Source organism: Mastigoproctus giganteus, chromosome 9 (assembly GCF_048544385.1).
Source record: "Mastigoproctus giganteus isolate SK-2022 chromosome 9, ASM4854438v1, whole genome shotgun sequence".
Classification (NCBI taxonomy): Eukaryota; Metazoa; Arthropoda; class Arachnida; order Uropygi; family Thelyphonidae; genus Mastigoproctus; species Mastigoproctus giganteus.
This window is the reverse complement of record NC_143583.1, coordinates 45,356,399-45,378,886: the sequence shown is the minus strand read 5'-3', so window position 1 is coordinate 45,378,886 and position 22,488 is coordinate 45,356,399. Positions and strand designations below refer to the sequence as shown.

Genomic DNA, 22,488 nt, shown 5'->3' with positions numbered 1-22,488 from the left:
ACCGGTAACAAGTGCGAAACAATGAGCAAAGACAACAAGCGCAAAAAAGTGGGAAATGCAAGTAAAAAAATCTACAACCACTGTATAAGATGCACCCAGTTTTTATACCCCAAATTTTTCGAAAAAAGGTGCGTCTTATACATGGGGAAATACGGTAATTTCTTGACACTGTGCACCTAGCACCCACAAAGACATCATCCTTGGCTAGATCATGTTCTGTTCTAGAAAGATCCAAAAACATTTCACAATTTGCAAATTTTTTTAGGCTGTGATCTGTTGGAGAATCACCTGCTTCGGTTCTTCCCAGAGCCACAGCACTCCCACTATTTTGTGCACGTTGCTTTGCTGCTCTAGTCTGGGGCATGATTTCTGTTTTCTGTTTAAAAACAATGTAATTAATTAACAATGAAATTAATAAGGTTAATAAATTTAATTGATTATACTATACTATACTTAATTAAAATTGATTGGACATGCAGAGATTAGAAGCTTAAGGTTTGAGTGCCTAGAGGAGTGGTCTCCAAACTTTTTTGGTGGCACACCCTTTTTTACTTAAAAGGACTAGCGTGCACCCCAGAATAAAAAATTAAATATATCAGTTTAATATATATTTTTTATTTATAAATCATTTACATGGTTTATAAATAAACCATGATTGATTCACAAATACAGCTACAACGCTTGTGGCAGCGTTACAGCTCAGCGACAGCTGCAAGCACAATCCATCCTTTCTTGATCTACACTTGTTCAGTAAGTTAAACAAGGATCGAAGATATACTCCGAGCCCGAAATGAGAACGTGGCTGCTTCGTTTCGGACATGGGCAAAACCAACGGCACAATCAAACAAAGCTGCATAGTGAAGTATTAAAAAAACATTTATTCATAATTTTTATTTTCAATTATTTTTCAAAAAACTAAAATTTTCATAATTAATAAATATTGATCTATTGCAGATTATCTCGCACATCCCATGGATCATTTCACACACCCCTAGGGGTGCATGCTCCCAACTTTGGACACCCTGGCCTAGAGCACTGTGAAGACTTCTGAGCTGCAAAATGCAATAAGCATCAATAAGGCCAGGAAAAAGACCTTGTTTCATGACGCCAGCATTAGTTGTGAAGTTTCACTGCCTGAAGGAATCATGTCCATAATCAGCAGAATTCAGAAGATGGGAGAAATGCTTGCTGAATACAAGGAGATCTTTGGGTGTTATCTACCTAGTAATGGAAGTAAAATTACTTGTTCTCCTGGTAGAGAAGAGGAGCCTATAGTTGTGTGTGTCAATAATTGCATTTTCTGCTGAAGAGTGTTAGCCACACTAGGGGTGTGGGGAGGCTATACCTATGTTTCCACTGACTGTTTTGGCAAAATACTTCTTTATATAGTATAATTTCAAAAACAGTGCCACATATAGGAGTTCTATACATTTTTAATTTGCAGAGAATCTGCCCTACATAATATTTCCCAGAGATTTTTTCAGGGATCAATACATCATAGACTTTTTTCTTTTTTTTTTTTCTGTTCTATAAAAAAAAAATGGAAGAGGAAAAAATTTCTTTCAGTAACTGTATAGTCATAAAAATAATTAGATAAAATTTTATCTTATAATGTAGTTAGCTTATAATATGAGTTAGCTTGATGTAATACCCAACATCCGGTATTACATCAAGGTTCCACTGTATTACATTGATCATAAACTCAACTCTTTAATATATGAGTAATTAAATAAAAGAATCAAAAATTGTTTTAGTAATTAAACATGCTCTCACCAATCAAAAAAATCTCCATTATAGGTAACAAACACTAGAGGTTTTACTTCTAATATATGATCAAAAAATCTCTGAATTAATGCTGCCTGAAATAAAAAAAAAAAGAGAGAAATAGGTTTAACAGTTCATTACCATGAATAAGAAAGGAAGGAAAGAAACATGATAAAAAATTACACTGATTAAATATACGAATTAAAAGTTTGTAAAAGAATAAGAGAACTTTACCTCAATATGAGGTAAACTCCTTTTACTTATTCTTATTATTCTTACTCCTTATTCTTTTAAAAATACCAATATCAACCGATTCTCAATACCGATATGTACTGAGAATTACAGGTCTGGTTCATACTATCTAACTAATTAAAAGTACATATTGCATCATAAAAAATCCAGTCCCAAAACTAGGCCAACAACCCCAAACTCTTAAAGAGATGAAACAAATAGGAATAAAATAAATAAATGAATAAATTAAATAAATATGCTTCCTAAATAAAAATAATCAAAGAAAAGTATATGTAACAGCTCACAAACAAAACCCTAGCTCTGAAGTGGTTAGTAAGTTTAAAAATAGTGCTGTTTCAGATGGGCTCCATCATAAGTCATACTCTGGCTGCAATGGTTTAGTAATTTCAGGAAAGCAAAATTTCTGCTTCACATAGGCTGTAAAATAGAGCAGGAAAAAACATGAAGGACTTAACTTTCCAGAAACAGCTTTTCCTTGTGTACTCTGTTTACTTTTCTGAAATCATAATGAAGTTTCTGGTGATTCTATATCTTGATGAGATAAAAAATGACTAACATAAGCTAACCTAACTAAACCAGGTTAAAAGTTCTCAAAACAAACTATCATAAACAATATCGAAAGAGTTTGGAATTCCAATCATATTCTAAACCAGTGTTTCTCAACCTTTTCGTTGTTGAAGCACACTACGATCACTATAATACTCATATATATTATATATATATATTTATAATATATATATATAATATTTATATATAGTAGTAATATTATATTGTCTAGAAGCAAACCAAGCAGTTGAGAGAAAAATATATATACACACGTTTCTAATAGTTCGAATTTGATTGTTGCCTGTTATTGGTGGTTTTTACATATAGGCATTAATGTTCATACAATTCTGGTCATTAATCTAGCCTTATTTAGGTCATCTTAATTCCGCATGGCCACATATTAGGTTTAGAAGTTTATGCTTAATGATAATGAATTTTCATGACAAATTACTGATGAAAATTTTTATCTGTAGCAAAAGGTAATTACTAGTTATTATTAACAGTATACTTCTATTTTATTACTATTATACATTTTTACTATAATACATTTTTGCATTCCATCATGTGGCCGTCAATCCCCTACTTCGTCAGGGGCTTTGAGTGGATTGACAGCCCTTTCGATGTAATGCCTCATACTTACTCGTTTCTGTTTGTACCTATTACAGTTTTGCTATTTTAAGTTTTGTTTAATTTCTAAAGTTCCTTCTATAATTTTAATTTTTAGATTTAAGTTTTTTAATTATTGTTTGCATATCTATTTATAGTATTAATTAGTTTTAATTTTTATTTTTAACGATCTCTTCAGCAAACTGTAATAGAGTACAACGAAGCCCAACGGGTAAGTATCTGATATTGTAAAATTCCTACTTACTTAATGTTGTACTCCGGTGGAGGTCGCAGAATAGAAAGGGAGAATTTCCTGCCTTCTATTTGTTTTATAGGTAGCGATTTTTATAGCGCAGTCACACTAACGTTACCCTGTGTGTTGATTGTGCATTGGCCTCAGGCCCCAATTTTCATGCCAATGCCTGCGGTGGAGGTTTGTTGTTGGATCAATGATTTTCTGTAAGCTTTATATGGGTTGTGTTAACATGTGGATTAAAATCTTTTATTTACATTATTTTTACATGCATTTTTGTGCCTTACCTCGGACTGTGCCAGTACCACTTTTCTAAGGCGTAACAGCACATATTTGTCCAAAGATAAAGCTATATACATATATACAGCCTCTTACTATGGGTGGGGCGCCTCCGTAGCCAGGTGGGAAGGAGCAGCAGTGTGCAGCACACGCTTCTTGATTAGACCGGGGTTCGAGCCCGTCACCACCAAATACGGAGGATGCGGAAAGGTCAGGGACTGACCACCGCATATCCCGGAGCAATATGGCCTTAGTTGCTAATGCTCCTAAAAAAAAAAAACCAAAACAAAAACTATGGGTGGAGGGGGGTTAAATTTGGCAATAGGTTGTAGTGCAGTCAGGCGACGAGCCTCATCTGAGTGCAATAAACCTTATAAACTTGGGGATACTTTTTCTGAGTAAATACTATTTTATTTTTAGATGGTTTTAATTGAATATATGTGGGTCTACATTGGGGTGGTGTGCTCTAATATTTGCATATATGGCAGTTTTTATGTGATACCTACTGTATCGGTTGGGAATTTTGTTTATATCTAGGGTTTTGATGAGTTTTTGTATTGCCATCTTTACGCTTTCTATATTGTTGCAGATTTTTAAAAGTCTGTTTGTTTGATTTCTTATAGTATTACCATGTATATGCTTCGCTATGTTGCTTTCCCAGTGTGTGAGTTTTATTGTATCGAAATTAAAATAGTCTCTTTTGTGATGATGTGTATATATTTAGTTTTGGTTGATGGCAATTTCGCTGTCTAAGTAGGCAGCTTGTTGGTTGTTATCCGGATTTGTACATTAAATTTTTAAGTCTGTTGGGTAAGTATTCTTTGCTACATTTGCAAAGTTGTCATATATAGATGACGTCCTGGTGATCAACTACCTATAGAATTTAATATTTTCTGTGATGTTGCTTTCATAGTGGTGCAGGTAGAGGTTAGCTATGGCACATGAATTGCTGGATTCCATAGCTATCCCCCTGCATTGCATATATGTTTTGCCTCCCATTAGTATGTAGTTGCCTTTGACACTGATTTTTATGAGGTCATTAATTTGTGTTAATTGTTGAGGTCAAAAATCAGCGTCGCCTGACTGCACTACAATCTATTGCCAAATTCCCCCCGCCACCCATAGTAAGAGGCTGTATATATGTATATAGCTTTACCTTTGGACAAATATGTGCTGTTACGCCTTAGAAAAGCCGTACCGGCACAATCCAAGGTAAGGCACAAAAATGCATGTAAAAATAATGTAAATAAAAGATTTTAATTCACATGTTAACACAACCCATATAAAGCTTACAGAAAATCATCGATCCAACAACAAACCTCCACCGCAGGCATTGGCATGAAAATCGGGGCCTGAGGCCAATGCACCATCAACACACAGGGTAACGTTAGTGCGACTGCGCTATAAAAATCGCTACCTATAAAACAAATAGAAGGCAGGAAATTCTCCCTTTCTATTCTGCGACCTCCACCGGAGTACAACATTAAGTAAGTAGGAATTTTACAATATCGGATACTTACCCATTGGGCTTCGTTGTACTCTATTACAGTTTGCTGAAGAGATCGTTAAAAATAAAAATTAAAACTAATTAATACTATAAATAGATATGCAAACAATAATTAAAAAACTTAAATCTAAAAATTAAAATTATAGAAGGAACTTTAGAAATTAAACAAAACTTAAAATAGCAAAACTGTAATAAGTACAAACAGAAACGAATAAGTATGAGGCATTACATTGAAAGGGCTGTCAATCCACTCAAAGCCCCTGACGAAGTAGGGGATTGACAGCCACGTGATGGAATGCAAAAATGTATTATAGTAAAAATGTATAATAGTAATAAAATTGAAGTATACTGTTAATAACAACTAGTAATTACCTTTTGCTACAGATAAAAATTTTCATCAGTAATTTGTCATGAAAATTCATTATCATTAAGCATAAACTTCTAAACCTAATATGTATAGGCCATGCGGAATTAAGATGACCTAAATAAGGCTAGCTTAATGACCAGAATTGTATGAACACTAATGCCTATAAGTAAAAACCACCAATAACAGGTAACAATCAAAAATTCGAACAATTAGAAACGAATATACAGTATACTGGCACATATAATGTTCAATTGGCCAATACGGCAAAAAACAATGGCATTAACGATGCACAAAAGAAGGATTAAAATACAAAAGATGTTTGTTATTTGGTTTTTAGGAGCATTAGCAACTAAGGCCATATTGCTCCGGGGTTATGCGATGGTCATTCCCTGACCTTTCCGCATCCTCCGTATTTGGTGGTGATGGGCTCGAACCCCGGTCTAATCAAGAAGTGTGTGTGCTACGCACTGCTGCTCCTGCCCACCTGGCTACGAAGGCGCCAAAAAAAATTCACAAACTGTAAAGCCTAACCATCTCAGTGAGACGGTTGGGTTTGATGGAAGCACACAGTTTTTTAATAGGAAAATAAAATTTATTGTGGATAGGCTTACTCTCAGCAACTCTTTTACCAACTTTTCTCTCTCTCTCTCTCTCTCTCTCTCTCTCTCTCTCTCTCTCTATTTAAAGCAAAAAACCCTATTTCACAGTAGATAGTGGAAAATGGCAATAAAATTCTAATTGCCTTTTCTAAAATTCATGGATATTCATTTTAAATTTTACTAATATTTTAATTTGCTAATATTCAAAATTTGCTAATATTAGCGTTATTAAATTGAATTTTCAGCGACTGATCACTACGGATCTCAGCCAATTCTGCTTCCTCTTGCAGATTAAGTTCTAACATCGGAAGGTTTCTTGTTGCAAATGGGTCTCTTTTACCCACAAATATTTTGATATCAAGGGATGGGAAGTAATGCTCAAATTTTGTCTTTAACAGCTAAAATGTTTCGCTTATTACATTCATTATTTTAGTATAATTCGTTTCGGCAGTCAAAGGAAACATTTATAATTTTTTTTCATTTACATATTTTTTCCATTTTTCCATATACTCAACTTTTCTTTAAAGACGAACAAATTGTCAGTAGAAGTTGAGTAAATTTTCCTATGGACCTTGCATACTGATATTTAATTCATTAAGATGCACAAATAAATCTGCAATAAAAGCTAATTTACGGTACCAAATTTCATCACTTAAATAATCACAAAATTTTGAATGCTCCTGTGAAAAAAATATGGGCATTTCCTCATGCAACTCGTACATACGGATAAGCACATTTCCTTTCGATAACCATCGTATCTCAGTATGCATCATTAAATAAAAAATGATGCAGACTTCAGTTCCTCGCATAATTTTCCGAAAAAATGTATTTCTTGTAGTCTACTTTTGATATAATTGACCATTTTAACAGCTTGATCAAGTTTACATGTTCAAGTTAAATCGGATATGACTGTCTCCACTATTACAACTTCTGTGTCTAAAACAGTGTGTTGTAATAATATTTGAATTGTGTCGTTTTACTAAGTTTACAAATCCTTTTAGTGCTCCTGTCATCGCAGGAACACTGTCGGTACAAATGCCAACACATGATTTCCACAAAATATACCACACTTTTGTAAATAATTATTCATTACTTCGGAAATATCTTGGCCGGTTGTTCTTTTATTGAGTTCGTCACAACAACAACAACAACAAAAACATAATAATAAATTTCTTTTATATGCCTACTAATTGTACTGTTCGAAAGTGGTACTGTCATTTTTTTTCAGCTTCCTCTCCCAAAATACTTTTCACAGTTACCCAACAGGCTGATAAAATCAGACTTTCTACAATCAGGTGAGATTTTTTTTTTTTTTTTTTTTGCCACCACCAGTTTGGCTACTAAATAGCTGGCTTCTTGCACTTAATCAGATATTTTAGCCATATTATAAAATTCTGTACCTTGTTTTCTAGTAGAGGCCAGCAGTCTTTTAAAATACACCACAGTTTTGGACAATAAATCCTTGTGTTTCACAGAAAAAGGATGCTGCAATTTGCTCAGCACCATTAATTCATTCGACAATTTTAAACCATATGCCTCACTAAGGTTGACGGCAATCTTGGGTACCAGTATATGAAAATCCCATCCCCAAATAATCATCATCATATTTACAGCAACATGTTTTCTTCTTTTTTTATGTTGATGGTTGCTCTCTTTTTTTTTGTCATTTTCTCCAAGCTCATTGTTATCAATTTGCCTCTTCTGATTTCCTTTCACTAAAAATTTATCCATTGCTAATAATTTCCAAAAAATATTAAAGTTACTTCTACATTGTACTATTACAGTTAATTCTATACGAATTAACTGAATATGGTGTTTTGGAGATATAAAAGCACAAAAAGTACTTTAAAAAATACTGGTCCTTGAGGTTGTCACAGACATTCTCTCATATATGCCAGACAAGCTGTACTTGCTACCTGTGAGTCTAAAACGCTGATGGAACTGATATTCGGGTAACACTCAAGTCAAGTGGACCCAATTTCGGCGAAGTCCGGACGGTCTGTGACAGCCAAATTCTCTGCTTGCACCTTCACGATGGTGGGACTGTTAGTAATCCTGGGTATAACCTCCATGCACAAGTACATGGTGGGTGACCATCCAAGTGTGAACCAACGTAAGCAGGGGTCGAGGTGTGGCGCTCACACCATATGGAGGAATGCCGCCCCTCTATGTTACCAGGCAGTACTAGGTGGTAGATGATTCTCATCAACCGGTGCAATACCACCACTTTGCTTATTGGAGGCTTGAAGTGGTGGAACCCATGTTTAGTCTCTAGAGCTAAGTTCTGGTCAACCCGTCCGCATCTCTTCCATCATGCAATATGATTGATGACTTTTGAGGTTATGATGAACATCGTGGTGAGATCCAATATTCCTTACATTTCGAGGGTACAGCTCTAAAATGGTGTTCGCAGGCTGGTTGGTTGGTTGTTTGGTTGGTTGGTTGGGTTTTATTGGCGCATCAGCAACTAAGGCTATAATGCGCCAAAACCTTGTCATAAAAAAGTAAAAAACGTTCAGTGACCTAATGAATTAGGTCACTAAGTCAAAATATAAAAACCAAGTATAAACTGTAAAAGATAAATATCAGTAAACAAGTAACAATAATAAGGTAGATTTTTTTAAATGTGCGTAAAGAGGTTTACTGATTTTAGAAAGCTAAAAATAGAAGACACATGGTCATTGTCAGATAAAATCTGACTGAGTGTATACGGCTCAGTCAGATGGTTAAAAGCGATAAAACGAGCATTTCTAAAACTAGTACAGTCACATAAAATATGTTGAACAGATAAGATGGTGTCGCATTGCTCGCACATAGGAGGGTCATCAGCCCTCAGCAGAAAGGAGTGTGTCAAATGACAATGTCCTATGCGGAGCCGAGCAAGAACAACTTCCTCTTTGCGATCCCTGCGTAAGCTGGACCGCCAAGGATGGATCACAGGCTTAGTGTTCGCAGGCCGGCCGCTAGTTAGTACACAGGACCAAACCTATTGGTAACTCTCTAGGAGGCTTCCGGATCAGCTAGCGTATAATCTTGCTACCTCTACTCTGCCAGATAGTGACTGGAGGGAGTCCGAGTAGTGTGTATGCGGGGAGCATTGTTGAGGCCACGTTATGTCAAGGATCTGGGTATATTCTTACCATGTGTACGCCATATCTACAAATTTCATTACTTCATACAGCATGTCCCACCAACTTTTTTTTACTACTGAATACACCATGAATTGTCAAATTAATAGAGCAAGCTTATCTGCAAAAAGATGTAAACCTCACAAGCACTTCCTAATTCATTTCACAAATATACGTGGTCTAAATTCTAATCTTAACGATGTACATTTCCACTTGCAGTCTACCAAACCCCATGTACTTTTTCTGACAGAATCTCAGTTATCGGTTGATTCAACTACTTGCTCATCTCAGATGCACAAATTATTCGATCTATGACTCTTTTCGCCTCAAAGATGGTACTTGTGCATATTTCCATTCTGATATTCCCTGTCAGAGACTTGGCAATTTGGAATCTCCTCTCTTTGATCTTCTCTGGCTTAAAATCTCTCTACCTCATTGTGTCAAATTCATCTGTTGTCTCTACCGTTCTCCCAACTCCACTAATCACTTGGAGCTCTTTGACTTACTCTCTTTGCAACTTGACTTTCTCCAGTCCAACTTTCCTAACAGTGAGTTAATTTTCCTTGGTAATTTTAATGTCCACAACTCCAGCTGGCTTCCATTTTCTAGTCACACCGACCCAGCTGGTCGAGATGCTGAGGCTTTTGCAATTACTAATGATCTTGTACAGATTGTTCATTTACCTACAAGAATACCGGACAATCCTAATCATACAGCCAATACGCTTGATCTTTTTCTCACAAACAACCCTTCTAAGTATACGGTCGAAGTGAGAAGTCCTTAAGGCACTTCAGATCACAACTTGGTGATTGTCTCTTCTCCAATGGAACCTTTATCTCATGGCTATTAACAACCTCGTGTTGTTTGGCATTACAAGAATGCAAAATGGGATGACCTGCGAGACTTCTTTTCTTCTTTTCCTTGGTCGGATTACTGTTTCAAAAGTTCTGATGTCAACGTTTGCTCACATCGTGTCAGTGAAATTATTCTTGCAGGAATGGAATCCTTTATCCCAAACTCCACTTTAAAATCTCGTCCTTTATCAAAACCTTGGTTTTCCAATAAATGTGCTAAGGCTGTCAAGAGAAGAATGTTGCATATCGTAATTGTCTTGTTTCTAATTCTTCAGTTTCATTTTCTGCCTACACCAAAGCTCACAACAATTGTAAAGCAGTTATTAATCAGTCTAAACTAGGGTTTGAACAGGCTAAGAGTAGGAAACTTGCTTCTTGCCCTAATGGTAGCCAAGCATTCTGGTCTCTTGCCAAAGCTATTGGCCACAACTTTTGCCCATCTCTGCTCCCACCTCTGTCCAAACCAGATGGTTCTGTTGTCACTTCAGCCAAGGATAAAGCTGACCTGTTAGCATCCCATTTTTCTTTCAACTCATGCATTATCAATCTTGGTAAAACACCTCCCACTATTCCCAACACGTTCCATTCAGTGCCTCCTGTGGTTTTCCGTCAAAAGGATGTCAGAAGGATTTTGACGAATCTTGATGCTAAGAAAGCTCCAGGTCCCGATGGAATTTCTCCACTTGTTCTCAAAACCTGTGCTCCTGAACTTACTCCTATTCTTTGCCGCCTTTTTTCACTTTCTTATTCCAAAGGTGTTTTTCCTTCTGCTTGGAAATTTGCTCATATCCAGCCAGTTCCTAAAAAGGGTGACAAATCCCTCCCATCCAATTATCATCCCATTGCAATTACTTCTATTCTTTCCAAAGAAATGAAGTAATCAATTAACCGCCAACTCCTAAACTACTTAGAAACCTTGTGTCTGATCAACGATCGCCAGTATGGATTCAGTCAGTGTCGATCTACTGGTGATATTCTGGCTTATGGTACCCATTTATGGATTACTTCAATGGAAAGGCTCGGTGAAACATAAGTTGCTCTTGACATCTCAAAGGCTTTCGATCGTGTTTGGCATAAAGGTCTTCTAAACAAGCTTCCATCTTATGGTTTGCCAACTGTTTTAGTAATTGGTTATCCAGTTTTCTCTCTGATTGCTCACTGAGGATGATGGTAGATGGCTCTCTGTCTTCTAACTTCTCCACTAATGCCAGTGTACCCCAAGGTTCAGTTCTTTCCCCCGCTCTTTTCCCCTTGTATATTATTTCCCCCTCTCTTTTCCCCTTGTATGACCTTCTTCCATTGACTGGAAATCCTATCCATAGCTTTGCCGATTATAGCACATTGCATTCCACTTTCCATTTTGAGAAAGATTGTCCTGCTCAATCAGCTTCAACTTCTCGAAAATCTGCTACCAATTCCTTAAATGCCAATCTTCAGGTAATTTTCCATCGGGGCAAAGACAACTTAGTTGATTTCAACCCTTCTAAAACTCAGTCTTGTCTTATATCTCGCAAAAAGGATTCTTCTGCTCCTATGCTTATCTTTAGTGACACTACGATTTCTAGGCAAAATGATATATTTCTTTTGGGGATTACCCTGACTTCTAATCTCTCTTGGCACAAGCACATTACAAATATTGCTTCTTCTGCATCTAAAAGACTTGGTTTTCTCTTTAGCTCTCGGCATTACTTTTCTTCCAAACAGCTGCTCACTCTGTATAAATCGCAAATCCGCCCTGCCATGGAATATTGTTCCCACATCTGGGGTGGTGCCCCCAAAACCTCTCTCAGGCTTCTTGATTCCATTCAGAAGAGGGCAGTTAGGTTAATTAATGACTCATCTCTAACAGTCTCTGCACTCGCTGTCTCATAGACAATACTGTTCTGCTGCATACCTCTTCTACAGATACTTCCATGGGCACTGTTCTTCTGAATTAGCTTCTATAATTCCTGCGCTCTCTTTCAAAACAGTCCGAACACGTGCCGCTACCAGCCAACTGTCCAACATCCATTTACTGTCCAACTTCAAACTCACAGAACCAACTTTTCATCTTCCTCGTTTATTCATTCAACTGCCGTTTTCTGGAACAATCTTCCTTCATACGTATTTCCTGAAAATTACAGTCTACAGAAGTTCAAGTCCAATGTCAACAAATATCTTCTTTCGTCTTCTCAACCCCCAAACCAAGCACAGTACTAAGTACTATAGGTTCTAACACCTCTCGTGTTTGGGGTTTACATAAAAAAAACACAAAGGAAATTTTTTATTATGCTGATTCCAAGTTGCACATATACAACTGCAGGGTGCCCGAGAAAGACCCTCAAGTGATAAGAATGGCTGAATAAAGGTGAACAGATCTACTTATAGGAATCAAAAGGTGAATAAAGGATTAAAGGTGAACAGATCTAGTACTAGGAATCAAAATGTGACATCACATTGACTGCTGGAAAGGACTGGAATCAGTGCAGTGTAAATAAACAAATTTTCTATTTGAATTAATTTTTATTATAAAACTTGGATTTATTATTTTTTTTTTATTTGCATTTTCCTCGACACATGAAGCATACTCGCAGCACACTAATGTGTCGCGGCACACAGATTGAGAAACACTATTCTAGACAATATGATCAGAAGTGTAGTAAAAGTAACTACAGTGGTCTCAGACAGTTTTCCAATTCTATACAGTGGGACCATATGATGTGTTACCAACATTAAATTCTAAATGGGAAGCATTCAATGAATTAATCTTGAAGCTACAAGGCTTTTCATACCAACTAAGAAATACTGTTCAAAGTTCGGTTCTAATTGGATGTTACATGAACTAATGAGACTTGTGGCAGAGAAGAAAAATGCATGGGATGCATATAAATTATAAGGAGACACAGAAGCCTATGGTAGATATAAGTTAGTCTGTAATCAAGTCACAAAGGAATTTCAGCAATCAAAGGCAGATTACGAGAAATCTTTGGCAAAGCATGCTAAGAAAAACAGCAAAGACATCTTTACTTATATAAATTCTAGAAGGAAGGGGATGAATCAGATTGGTCCACTTCATAACGATCATCCTACTCAGATAGCTGTCAAACTGAATGAGTACTTTGCATCTACATTCACACATGAGGAATTCTGTAGGGGAGTTGAGGACAGAAGCTTATTAAACTCTAGCAGGGAGCCTAATGATTTTATTATAACTGAGAGGTCTGGAGGTCTCATTTTAGGAAGGGTGTAGATTTGCTTGAGAGTGTACAGAAAAGGGCAACAAGATCGGTGAGGGAAATGAAGGGATCCTCTTACAAGGAGAGACTTAAGTTCTGCAAATTGCAGTGGCTGGAGACTAGGCACCTGCACGGTGATCTGATTGAGGTGTATGAGGCCTTGAATGGGTTGAGCACGCTGAATTCTGATGGGATCCTTCCACTTGTTCAGATTACGAACCTAAGGGGGCATAAATTCAAATTAAGAAAAGACAGAGGTAGAATAGATGTGTGGAAATTTGCCTTTAGTCAGCGGGTGGTTAATTGCTGGAACAAACTTCCATCTGTCATTGTGGAAGTTCATAGGTTAAATAAATTTAAGGAGGAACTGGACAGGCATTTGGAGGGAATGGTGCGATTTTTTTTTTTTTGGCTGATGCTGCATAAGCTCATACACTTGCTTTCTTGCATCACATGCCACTACTACTACTAGAGCAAAGTGGAGGATAAATTGTTGAAGTTAAACATAAGAAAGGCACCTAGTGGTGGATGGGATCTATCCAGTTATATTAAAGGAGGAGGCAAAAGAAATAAGCAAACCCATAGCAATAATTATGAGAGCACCCTTGGACTCAGGAGAACTCAGGAGAAGTCCCCATGGACTGGAAATGTGCAAATTTATTCCTAATTCACAAATGGGGATCAAAGGGTGACATGAGTAATTACAGACATATTTGTTAAACTTCTGCTCTGGGAAAAATAATGGAGTCAGTGGTTAAAGAAGCATTGCAGGATCATCTAGACCGGTGTTTCCCAAAGTTGGTCCCACACCCCACATGGGGGAAATTTGATTGTTCAGGGGATCATTTCAAAAATTGCTCGTCTAGAGTTTAAAACAACTGCCTGCTATGATTTAATTTGTACAAAAGAAGAATTGCTGGTATCTCAATTTGAAATAAGCATTTGTTAAATGTTGTGCTTTCTATTGAGCCGCACTTGAAAGTTTGGAGTAATATCAACTACAGTTTGCTCAGAGAGTATTGCTTACTATGCCTAGTGAAGGAATAGTACATACTGTATTGGACGATTGCTTATGGCATGCACAATGCGCAAGCAAAGTGGTTGTCTACTGTAGCCTACCGCAAACTCCGCATGTTATATGAAATAGGTAATTCCTTTCATACAAATGCTCGTTTGTGCGTCGTGACTGTACATTTGGATAGGTTAGACGATCTCAGATTAAAATAAAAAGTTACTTTGTCTGCACACACAATTATTATTAATGAAGAACCGTGATACACAATGGTATGTATTTGTCGTATATATATATTTCTGTGGTCTCAGTAAATAAGCAAATAAGTCCAAAAACTCGAATTTGCAGGAGAGGAAAAATAAACTTCACACTCTCATATAAACATGCATATATTCGAATATACAAATATTTATTACTCACGCTAAAACTACAATAACGAAGATATCTGCATGTCACATAATAGTAAATAATAAATACTTTATTATAGTGCACTTATCTCATTTTTGACAAATTAGACTAATCTGCTTGTTCACAGAGACCATAGATTTAATAGCCCAAATTCAGTAATTTGTGTGATTTATTCATTCAAAAAGCATACTAATAATTAATTTTTATATATTAAAATAAAATTAAATTAACTTTAATGCATAGTTTATTTTTAGTTTTTGATTTATCTTATATTTATTTATTTCAGTTGCACAGTAAAATAAGTAGTGCAAATAAAAAAAAAGTTCATCAGTATTCAGAGGAATACTTCAAATTTGGTTTCGTACCCGCTGTCCACGATCAAAGGTCACCTTTTTATGCTTGACCAACGAATAAATGAAGCGAGGTCATCTTGAGGCGCATTTGAAGGCGAAACATAATGCTCATGTAAATTCAGATTAAAATTTGTTTACTCATTGCTAAATCTGGGAAAAATCATACTATAGGAGAGAATTTAATCAAACCATCAATATCAGCATTTCTTAAAACAGTTCTGGAAAAAGATGACAAAGACGTGAAAGCTATGCCACTCAATAACAATACTGTTAGCAGAAGAATAGATGAAATGAGTGAAGATATTGAAATACAACTTGTTGGAAAGCTGTAAACAAGAAAATTCTCAGTGCAAATGGATGAATCAACTTTGAGAGACAGTGAAGCGGTACTGATAACTTATGTAAGATATATTGATAAAGGTAATTTTGCTGAAGAAATGTTATTCTGTAAATCATTAGAGAGCACCACTACCTCCAAAGATACATATAATAAGCTAAAAAATTACTTAGATGACAATAATATACCAATGAAAAATATAACATCTTGTGCTGCAGATGATGCTCCTAATATGATGGGCAAGAAAAATGGCTGCTTAAAATTGATGAAAGATGAGAATCCAGAAATGCTTCTTGTGCATTGTGTTATTCATAGGGAAAACTTGGTAGCTAAAAATATTTCGCCTGTTCTTAATGAAGTACTAAAATCAGTTATAAAGTGTGTCAATGCTATTAAAGCTAATGCCAAATGTGAGCATCTCTTCAAGCTTTTTTGTGAAGAACAAAATGCAGACCATGTGAGACTTTTACTTCACACTGAAGTAAGGTGGCTGTCGAAAGGGAACTGCTTGAAAAGATTTATGGAACTATTTGATACTATTAGTGACTTTTTAATTGACAAACCTGAAATGAAGCATCTGTTAATGGTCGATGGTAAAGCATTTGTGAGTTATTTAGCCGATATCTTTCAAAAACTAAATATATTAAATAAACAACTTCAACGAACAAATAAAACTCTTGTCAATACAAAAGCGAAGATATCTGGTTTCATTACATTTATTGAATTATGTCAAAAATATATTTGTAACAAAAATTTTGAACAGTTTCGTTGGCTGCAAAAATGTGAAGTGACTGATACCGCCGTACTTGTTATTGTCGATCATCTGAAAATTCTGTCCGCTGATTTAAAAGAAAGGTTTTCTGATTTAAAACAAATTGATTTTCCAACCTGGATGATGCAACCAATGTTAGTGGATTTGTCTGATGTATCAATGCAGTACCAAGAACTCTCAGAAATGCAAAATGATGAGTCAGTTAAAACTTTATTCAATATAAAAGGAGCGATGGCATGGCTTTGTGATGAAACAGAAATTAAATACCCAAATTCAACGAACTTTGCAAGAGAGCTATTGTTACCATTTCCATCTTCATATTTAGCTGAATGTGGATTTAGTGCCACAAATGATTTGTTACTAAAGAAAAGAAATCGACTGGATATCACAAAATGGGGAAACTTGAGACTGAAGCTGACTAAATTGGAGCCCAATATAAAATCTCTCTGCGGCAAGCTTCAAGCACAAGGGTCTCACTAAATTTAGTTCACTCATCTAGAAGTGACTTCACATGGAATGTTGAAATTATTAAACAATTAAATAATAATTTTAAAAAATTAAAATATTAAGAAAAATCTTTCATATAAATTATTTTGTACTTGAATTTTAGTTGTCTATGATATGTTTTGAAAATTTACTTATTGTTTTTTCTTAATAATTTCCTAATGATTTCTTCCTAAAACCTAAGTCTTGTGTCCTGAACAAGTTGTAATTAGGCTTCATTTAGGGAATAATTCAATTTTTGAATATAAAAAATATGTATATGTTACATAGGGGGCATCAGAATTTTAGAAAGACTTAGGTGGGGCATGGTAAAAAAAAGGTTGGGAAACACCGATCTAGACACTGTAGTAATAATTCAGACACAGCATGGGTTTAGGGGGAAGTCTTGTCTGACAAATTTGATTGGATAATATGATGTAGTCACAAAGGAACTGGATGTAAAAAATAATTTTGATATCATATATTTGTATTTCAGGAAAGCTTTTGATACAGTTGCACATGGAAGTCTGCTGTATAAATTGGAGCAGTATGGCATTAACAGCAAGTTGAAACAATGGATGAAAGGGTGGTTGAGTGGAGACAACAAAGAGTGGTAACCAATGAACACTCCACTTCATGGACTAATGTTATTAGTGGAGTCCCTTTGGGTTCAGTATTGGGCCCATTGTTGTTTTGTATATTTATCAATGATACTGATGAAGGTATATCAAGCTTAATCTCCAAGTTTGCAAACGATACAAAGGTTGTCAGGGTTGTTAATGACAGAAATGAGAATATACTATTGCAACAAGATTTAGAAAAGCTGGGCAGATGGGCTGAGAAGTGGCAACTGAAGTGCAGCATTGATAAATGCAATGTACTGCATTTATAAGAGTAGTCGTAACCCCAGAGAAAAGTACCAACACTCAGGATCGTAGAAAATGAAAAAGACCTGGGGATAATTTTGCAGTCAGATATGAAGTTTTCTGAGCAGTGCAGACAGGCTCCTAGAGCAGCTCCATGGGGAATTGTCAATGATGTACAGGAATTTTGCTAGTAGGAATAAGGAGGTGATTATCCCATTATCCCCAAGGGGCTTGGAGGAGAACAGGCATTGTGTCTGTTATCAGACACTTAAGTCTAAAACGTTGATAGATCCAATATCTTTCTATTTCAGAAGATTTAGGAGAAGTCCAGTTGGCCTGCCTACCTAAAATCCACTCATGTACACCTTCTCAAGGGTAAGACCTATTACGTCACTTAGGTGGCAACGAACGTGTAGAGTGGTTCTCTTCAAGATGCCTGGTCAGCGTAAAGAGGAAAAGACCAAACCCTGCAGCACATGACAGCATGACGAAACAAATGGTGCCTCTGTAGCCAGGTGAGCAGGAGCAGCAATGCGTAGCACACGCTTCTTGATTAGACCAGGGTTCGAACCCGTGAGCCACCAAATATGGAGGATGCAGAAAGGTCAGGGAATGAACACCGCATATCCCCGGAGCAACATGGCCTTAGTTGCTAATGCACCTAAAAAAACCAAATAACAACAACGAGACAAGTAGCCCTCAGTCCCGAGCGGCTTTCACTCCCTGCTTATGGAAGTGAGATGATCAGAGTGGAAGCAGAGAGTGCTAAGGATCTCTGGGTACAACCAGGCTGCCACGCATGGAAACTGACCTTGGTCTGTTACAACGTAAGATCACTCATCAGTGAAGATAGGATATTAGAGCTGGAAAAGGAATTAGAAAATGTGAATTGGATTATCATTGGTTTGGCTAAAACAAGAAGAAAAAATGAATCACTTATAACTTTATCAAGTGGAAATCTGCTGTACACTAATGGAACCGGTGAAAGGAGTGAAGGTGGAGTTGGCTTTCTGGTATATAAAGATATAAAAAACAACATTTTGGAATTCAAAAGTACATCACCAAGGGTGTCAAAGACTACTACTCAGGATTTCTAAGAGGTACAAGTTAAAGGTTATAATTATTTATGCGCCAACATCAAGCCATGATGATGAAGAGGCTGAAGAAATGTACACCGAAATTGAGTCTTCTAGATGACAGAAAACCCACTACACTTTCATTATGGGGGCCTTCAATACTAAAGTTGGAAAGAGACAAAACAGTGCAGAAAGGGGAACTATTGGAAATTTTGGAATTGGTGAAAGAAATGAAAGAGGTGAAAGACTTGTGAAATTTGCAGAATCTCAAGGAATGTCAGTAATGAACACTTTTCAAGAAAAGGGGTGAACAGAAAGTGGAAATGGAAGAGTCCAAATGGATTAACAACTAATGAAATCGACTTCATCCTCACTAACAGAAGATATATTGTGAATGAAGTTACCATCCTGAACAAGGTAAATGTTGAAAGTGATCACAGAATGGTAAGATGCACACCTGATACAGATACAAGAAAAGAAAGGAAAAAACTGACTCGAGTAAATAATGTGAAGGTCTCTGAGATAACAGAAGAGCAGAAAAAGCAGTATGTACTGGAGCATAAGAACAAGTTTGAGCTCTGCAGACTGCTCAGGACCAAGATACTGACAAGGAATATTACGACTTTACGAAAGAGATAAAGCCCACGAAACCTATAGGTAAAAAGAAATTTAAAGAAGAAAAAACTAGTCAAGAAACACTTGTCACGATGAACCGAAGACAACAAATGAAGAGCAAGATAAACACTGACAAGGATAAAATTGAGTATACTGAGTTATGCAAAGCCAAAAGAAGATTTAAAACAAAAAAGTGTGCAGAAGCTCAAACTTGTTCTTCAGCAGCAATGAGCACAGAAGATGTACTTATAAATAGCAAAGAAGGCATAATTCAAATAGTAGAAGACTACTATAGAGAATTATACAAGGAGCAAGAGAATGATGCCAGCAGTGGGGGAAGATGGATCACAAATTAGTAACAAATGCGACATACCCGATATCCTTCCTGATGAGGTAGAACATATGTTGAAGAAAATTAAGAATCAGAAAGCATGGGGGAAGATGAAGTTACTGTAGAGTTGTTAAAATTGGGAGGAAGAGACATGACACAAAAACTGGCAAGCCTCTTCACAAAATGCATTAGAAAAGGTGTGACACCTAAGTGGTGGAATAATGCAATCATAGTTTTGCTGAATAAGAAAGGTGATAAATTAGAAATTGAAAATTATGGACCAATTAGTTTGTTATCCCACATCTAAAAGATGTTCACAAGGGTCATTACTAACATATTAGAAAGAATACTTGATGACAATCAACCGAAAGAGTAAGCTGGCTTTAGGACAGGATTCTCAATTATGGATCACCTTCACGTATTATCACAGCTAATGGAGAAAAATGAATAAAAAACACCATTATGTCCGGCATTTGTGGATTATAAAAAGGAATTTGACTCCACGCAGCATAAGGCAATGTTTCCGGCACTGTAAAGACAAGGCATAGATACTCCATATTGTGTAGGGAACAAAGGAGTGCTCTTATGAAGAAAGGCTTAAGATCTGCAAATTGCAGCTTCTGGAGACTGGCATCTGCGAGGCAATCTGATTGAGGTGTATAAGGCCTTGAATAGATTGAGCAGGCTTAATGCTGATGGGATTCTTCCTCTTTCTCAGATTACAGACCTGAGGGGGCATAGATTCAAACTGAGGAAAGACAGTTGTAGAATAGATGTGCAGAAGTTTGCCTTTAGCCAGTGGGTGGTTGAGTGCTGGAACATGCTTCCATCTGTGCTTAACTACATTCTAGGTAGAACTAGACAAACATTTGGAATGAATGGATCAGTGAAATGGGATTTTTTTTTTTTTTTTTTTTTTTTTTTTTGGTTGATGCTGTATAAGCTGGCTTTCTTGCATCATGTGCCTCTACTAATGCTAATATATTATGATTTTGAAGAAAATATATGAGAACGCTACCTCCTTTATTAGACTAGACAAAGACAGTAATAAATTTAAAATTGAGAAAAGAGTTCGACAAGGAGAGATACAAGTATACCACAGAAAGGGATATAATCATTGAAGGAGCAGTAATTTAAAAGGTGTAGTCATATACTTATCTGGGACCAGTCATTAGCTGTAATAATGATAAATGGATGGAAGTCAAGAGAAGAATAAATTTGGATGGACAGCATTCAGGAAATATAGTCAGATACTGAGGAGCAATATCCCAATTTATCTGAAACGTAAAATAATAAACCAATGTATACTCCCCACCATGACTTATGGAAGTGAAACTTGGGCACTCACCAAAAGAATGGAAGAGAAGCTAAGAACTACACAGCGAAGAATGGAAAGAATTATATTGGGAATCAGACTGTTAGATAAAAAGAGAAACACATGGATTAGGCAAGAATCTCAAGTAAAGGACGTTCTTATCAAAATTAAAGAATTAAATGGTCTTGGGCAGGACACATGGCTTGAAGACATGATGACAGATGGACTAAGAAAATAACACAATGGTACCAAAGAGGAGCTAAAAGAAAACCTGGAAGACAACAACAGAGATGGACAGATGAAATTCATGAGTTTGTGGGTAGTAAATTTATGGCCATTGCACAAAACAGAAGGAACTGGAAAGTTGCTTGAGAGGCCTTCATCCTGCAGTGAATTGAAAATGGCTGATTATGATGATCCCATTGTATAAGGCAATTGTTAGGCCATGCCTTCAGTACTGCATACAGGTCTGGAAGTCTCATTTTAGGAGGGATGTAGAGTTGTTAGAATGAGTACAGAGAAGGGCAACAAGATTGGTGAGGGGAGTGAAGGGATCCTCTTAGCAAGAAAGGCTTACATTATGCAAATTGCAGCGTCTGGAGACTAGGCACCTGTGAGGTGATCTGATTGAGGTGTATAAGGCTTTGAATGGTTTGGGCAGGCTCAATGTTGATGGGATTCTTGCTCAGATTACAAACTTGAGGGGGGGGAATAAATTCAAATTGAGGAAAGACAGTTGTAGAAAAGATGTGCGGAAGTTTGCCTCTAGCCAGCGGGTAATTGATTGCTGGAAAAAACTTCCATCTGTCATTGTGGAAGTTGATAGCTTAAATAAGTTCAAGGAAGAACTGAACAAACTTTTAGAGAAAATGGATGTGTGAAGTTGGATTTTTTTTTTTTTTTTTTTTGGCTAATGCTGTATAAGCTCGCTTTCTTGCATCATATGCCTCTTCTAATATACTTGTAGCAATCAATTTCTATGAATAATTTACCAAATGGCTTTCCAGGAAATTTGTGAAAGTCAATAAGAAAAAACTAAGCTTTTCCTTCATTCAATTTAATCTTCCATAACTTCAACTTGCCCTTTATTGTCAGCTTCTCTGAAAGCCCAACTAATGTCATATCAAGATTTTGCAATGAATTGCTCCAGTCTATTTGCTTATCATTAGCAAATGGACCAATATACTAAGTAATTTGCAGTATTTGCTTCAGATCTGAGAATCTTGAGAACAACTGGCTGATGGCCCACCAGCAAAAAAAATATAGTCCATAATGTAATTCTACCACTTAAAACAGCCACCCCCCCCACCCACCCACCCAACTCAGAGAGGTACAGCAAATGGGCATAATTTGAACCAAAATTGGAGCATACTTGATTCAAGATAATAAAATTTGAGAATCCTTGCTTTGGTAAAATTCACCACCTAAATAATGGCTTATATCATCCTTCAACTTAAAATTATAGTTGAAGGCTTATATCATCCTTCAACTTAAAATTATCACTTATTCTGAAGAACTTATTTCAATTTTTTTCCTCAACACAACACTGA

General features: G+C 36.4%; 1 protein-coding gene across 1 annotated transcript in view; it reads right to left on the bottom strand.

The window, feature by feature from the left end:
- The window catches only part of PolE1 (DNA polymerase epsilon catalytic subunit 1), a 650,197-nt gene that overhangs the window by 533,156 nt on the left and 94,553 nt on the right, over nucleotides 1-22,488 (bottom strand). The window contains 1 exon segment of the mRNA XM_090380641.1: nucleotides 1,774-1,859. Within this exon segment, the coding sequence (XP_090236767.1) occupies nucleotides 1,774-1,859 (86 nt within the window).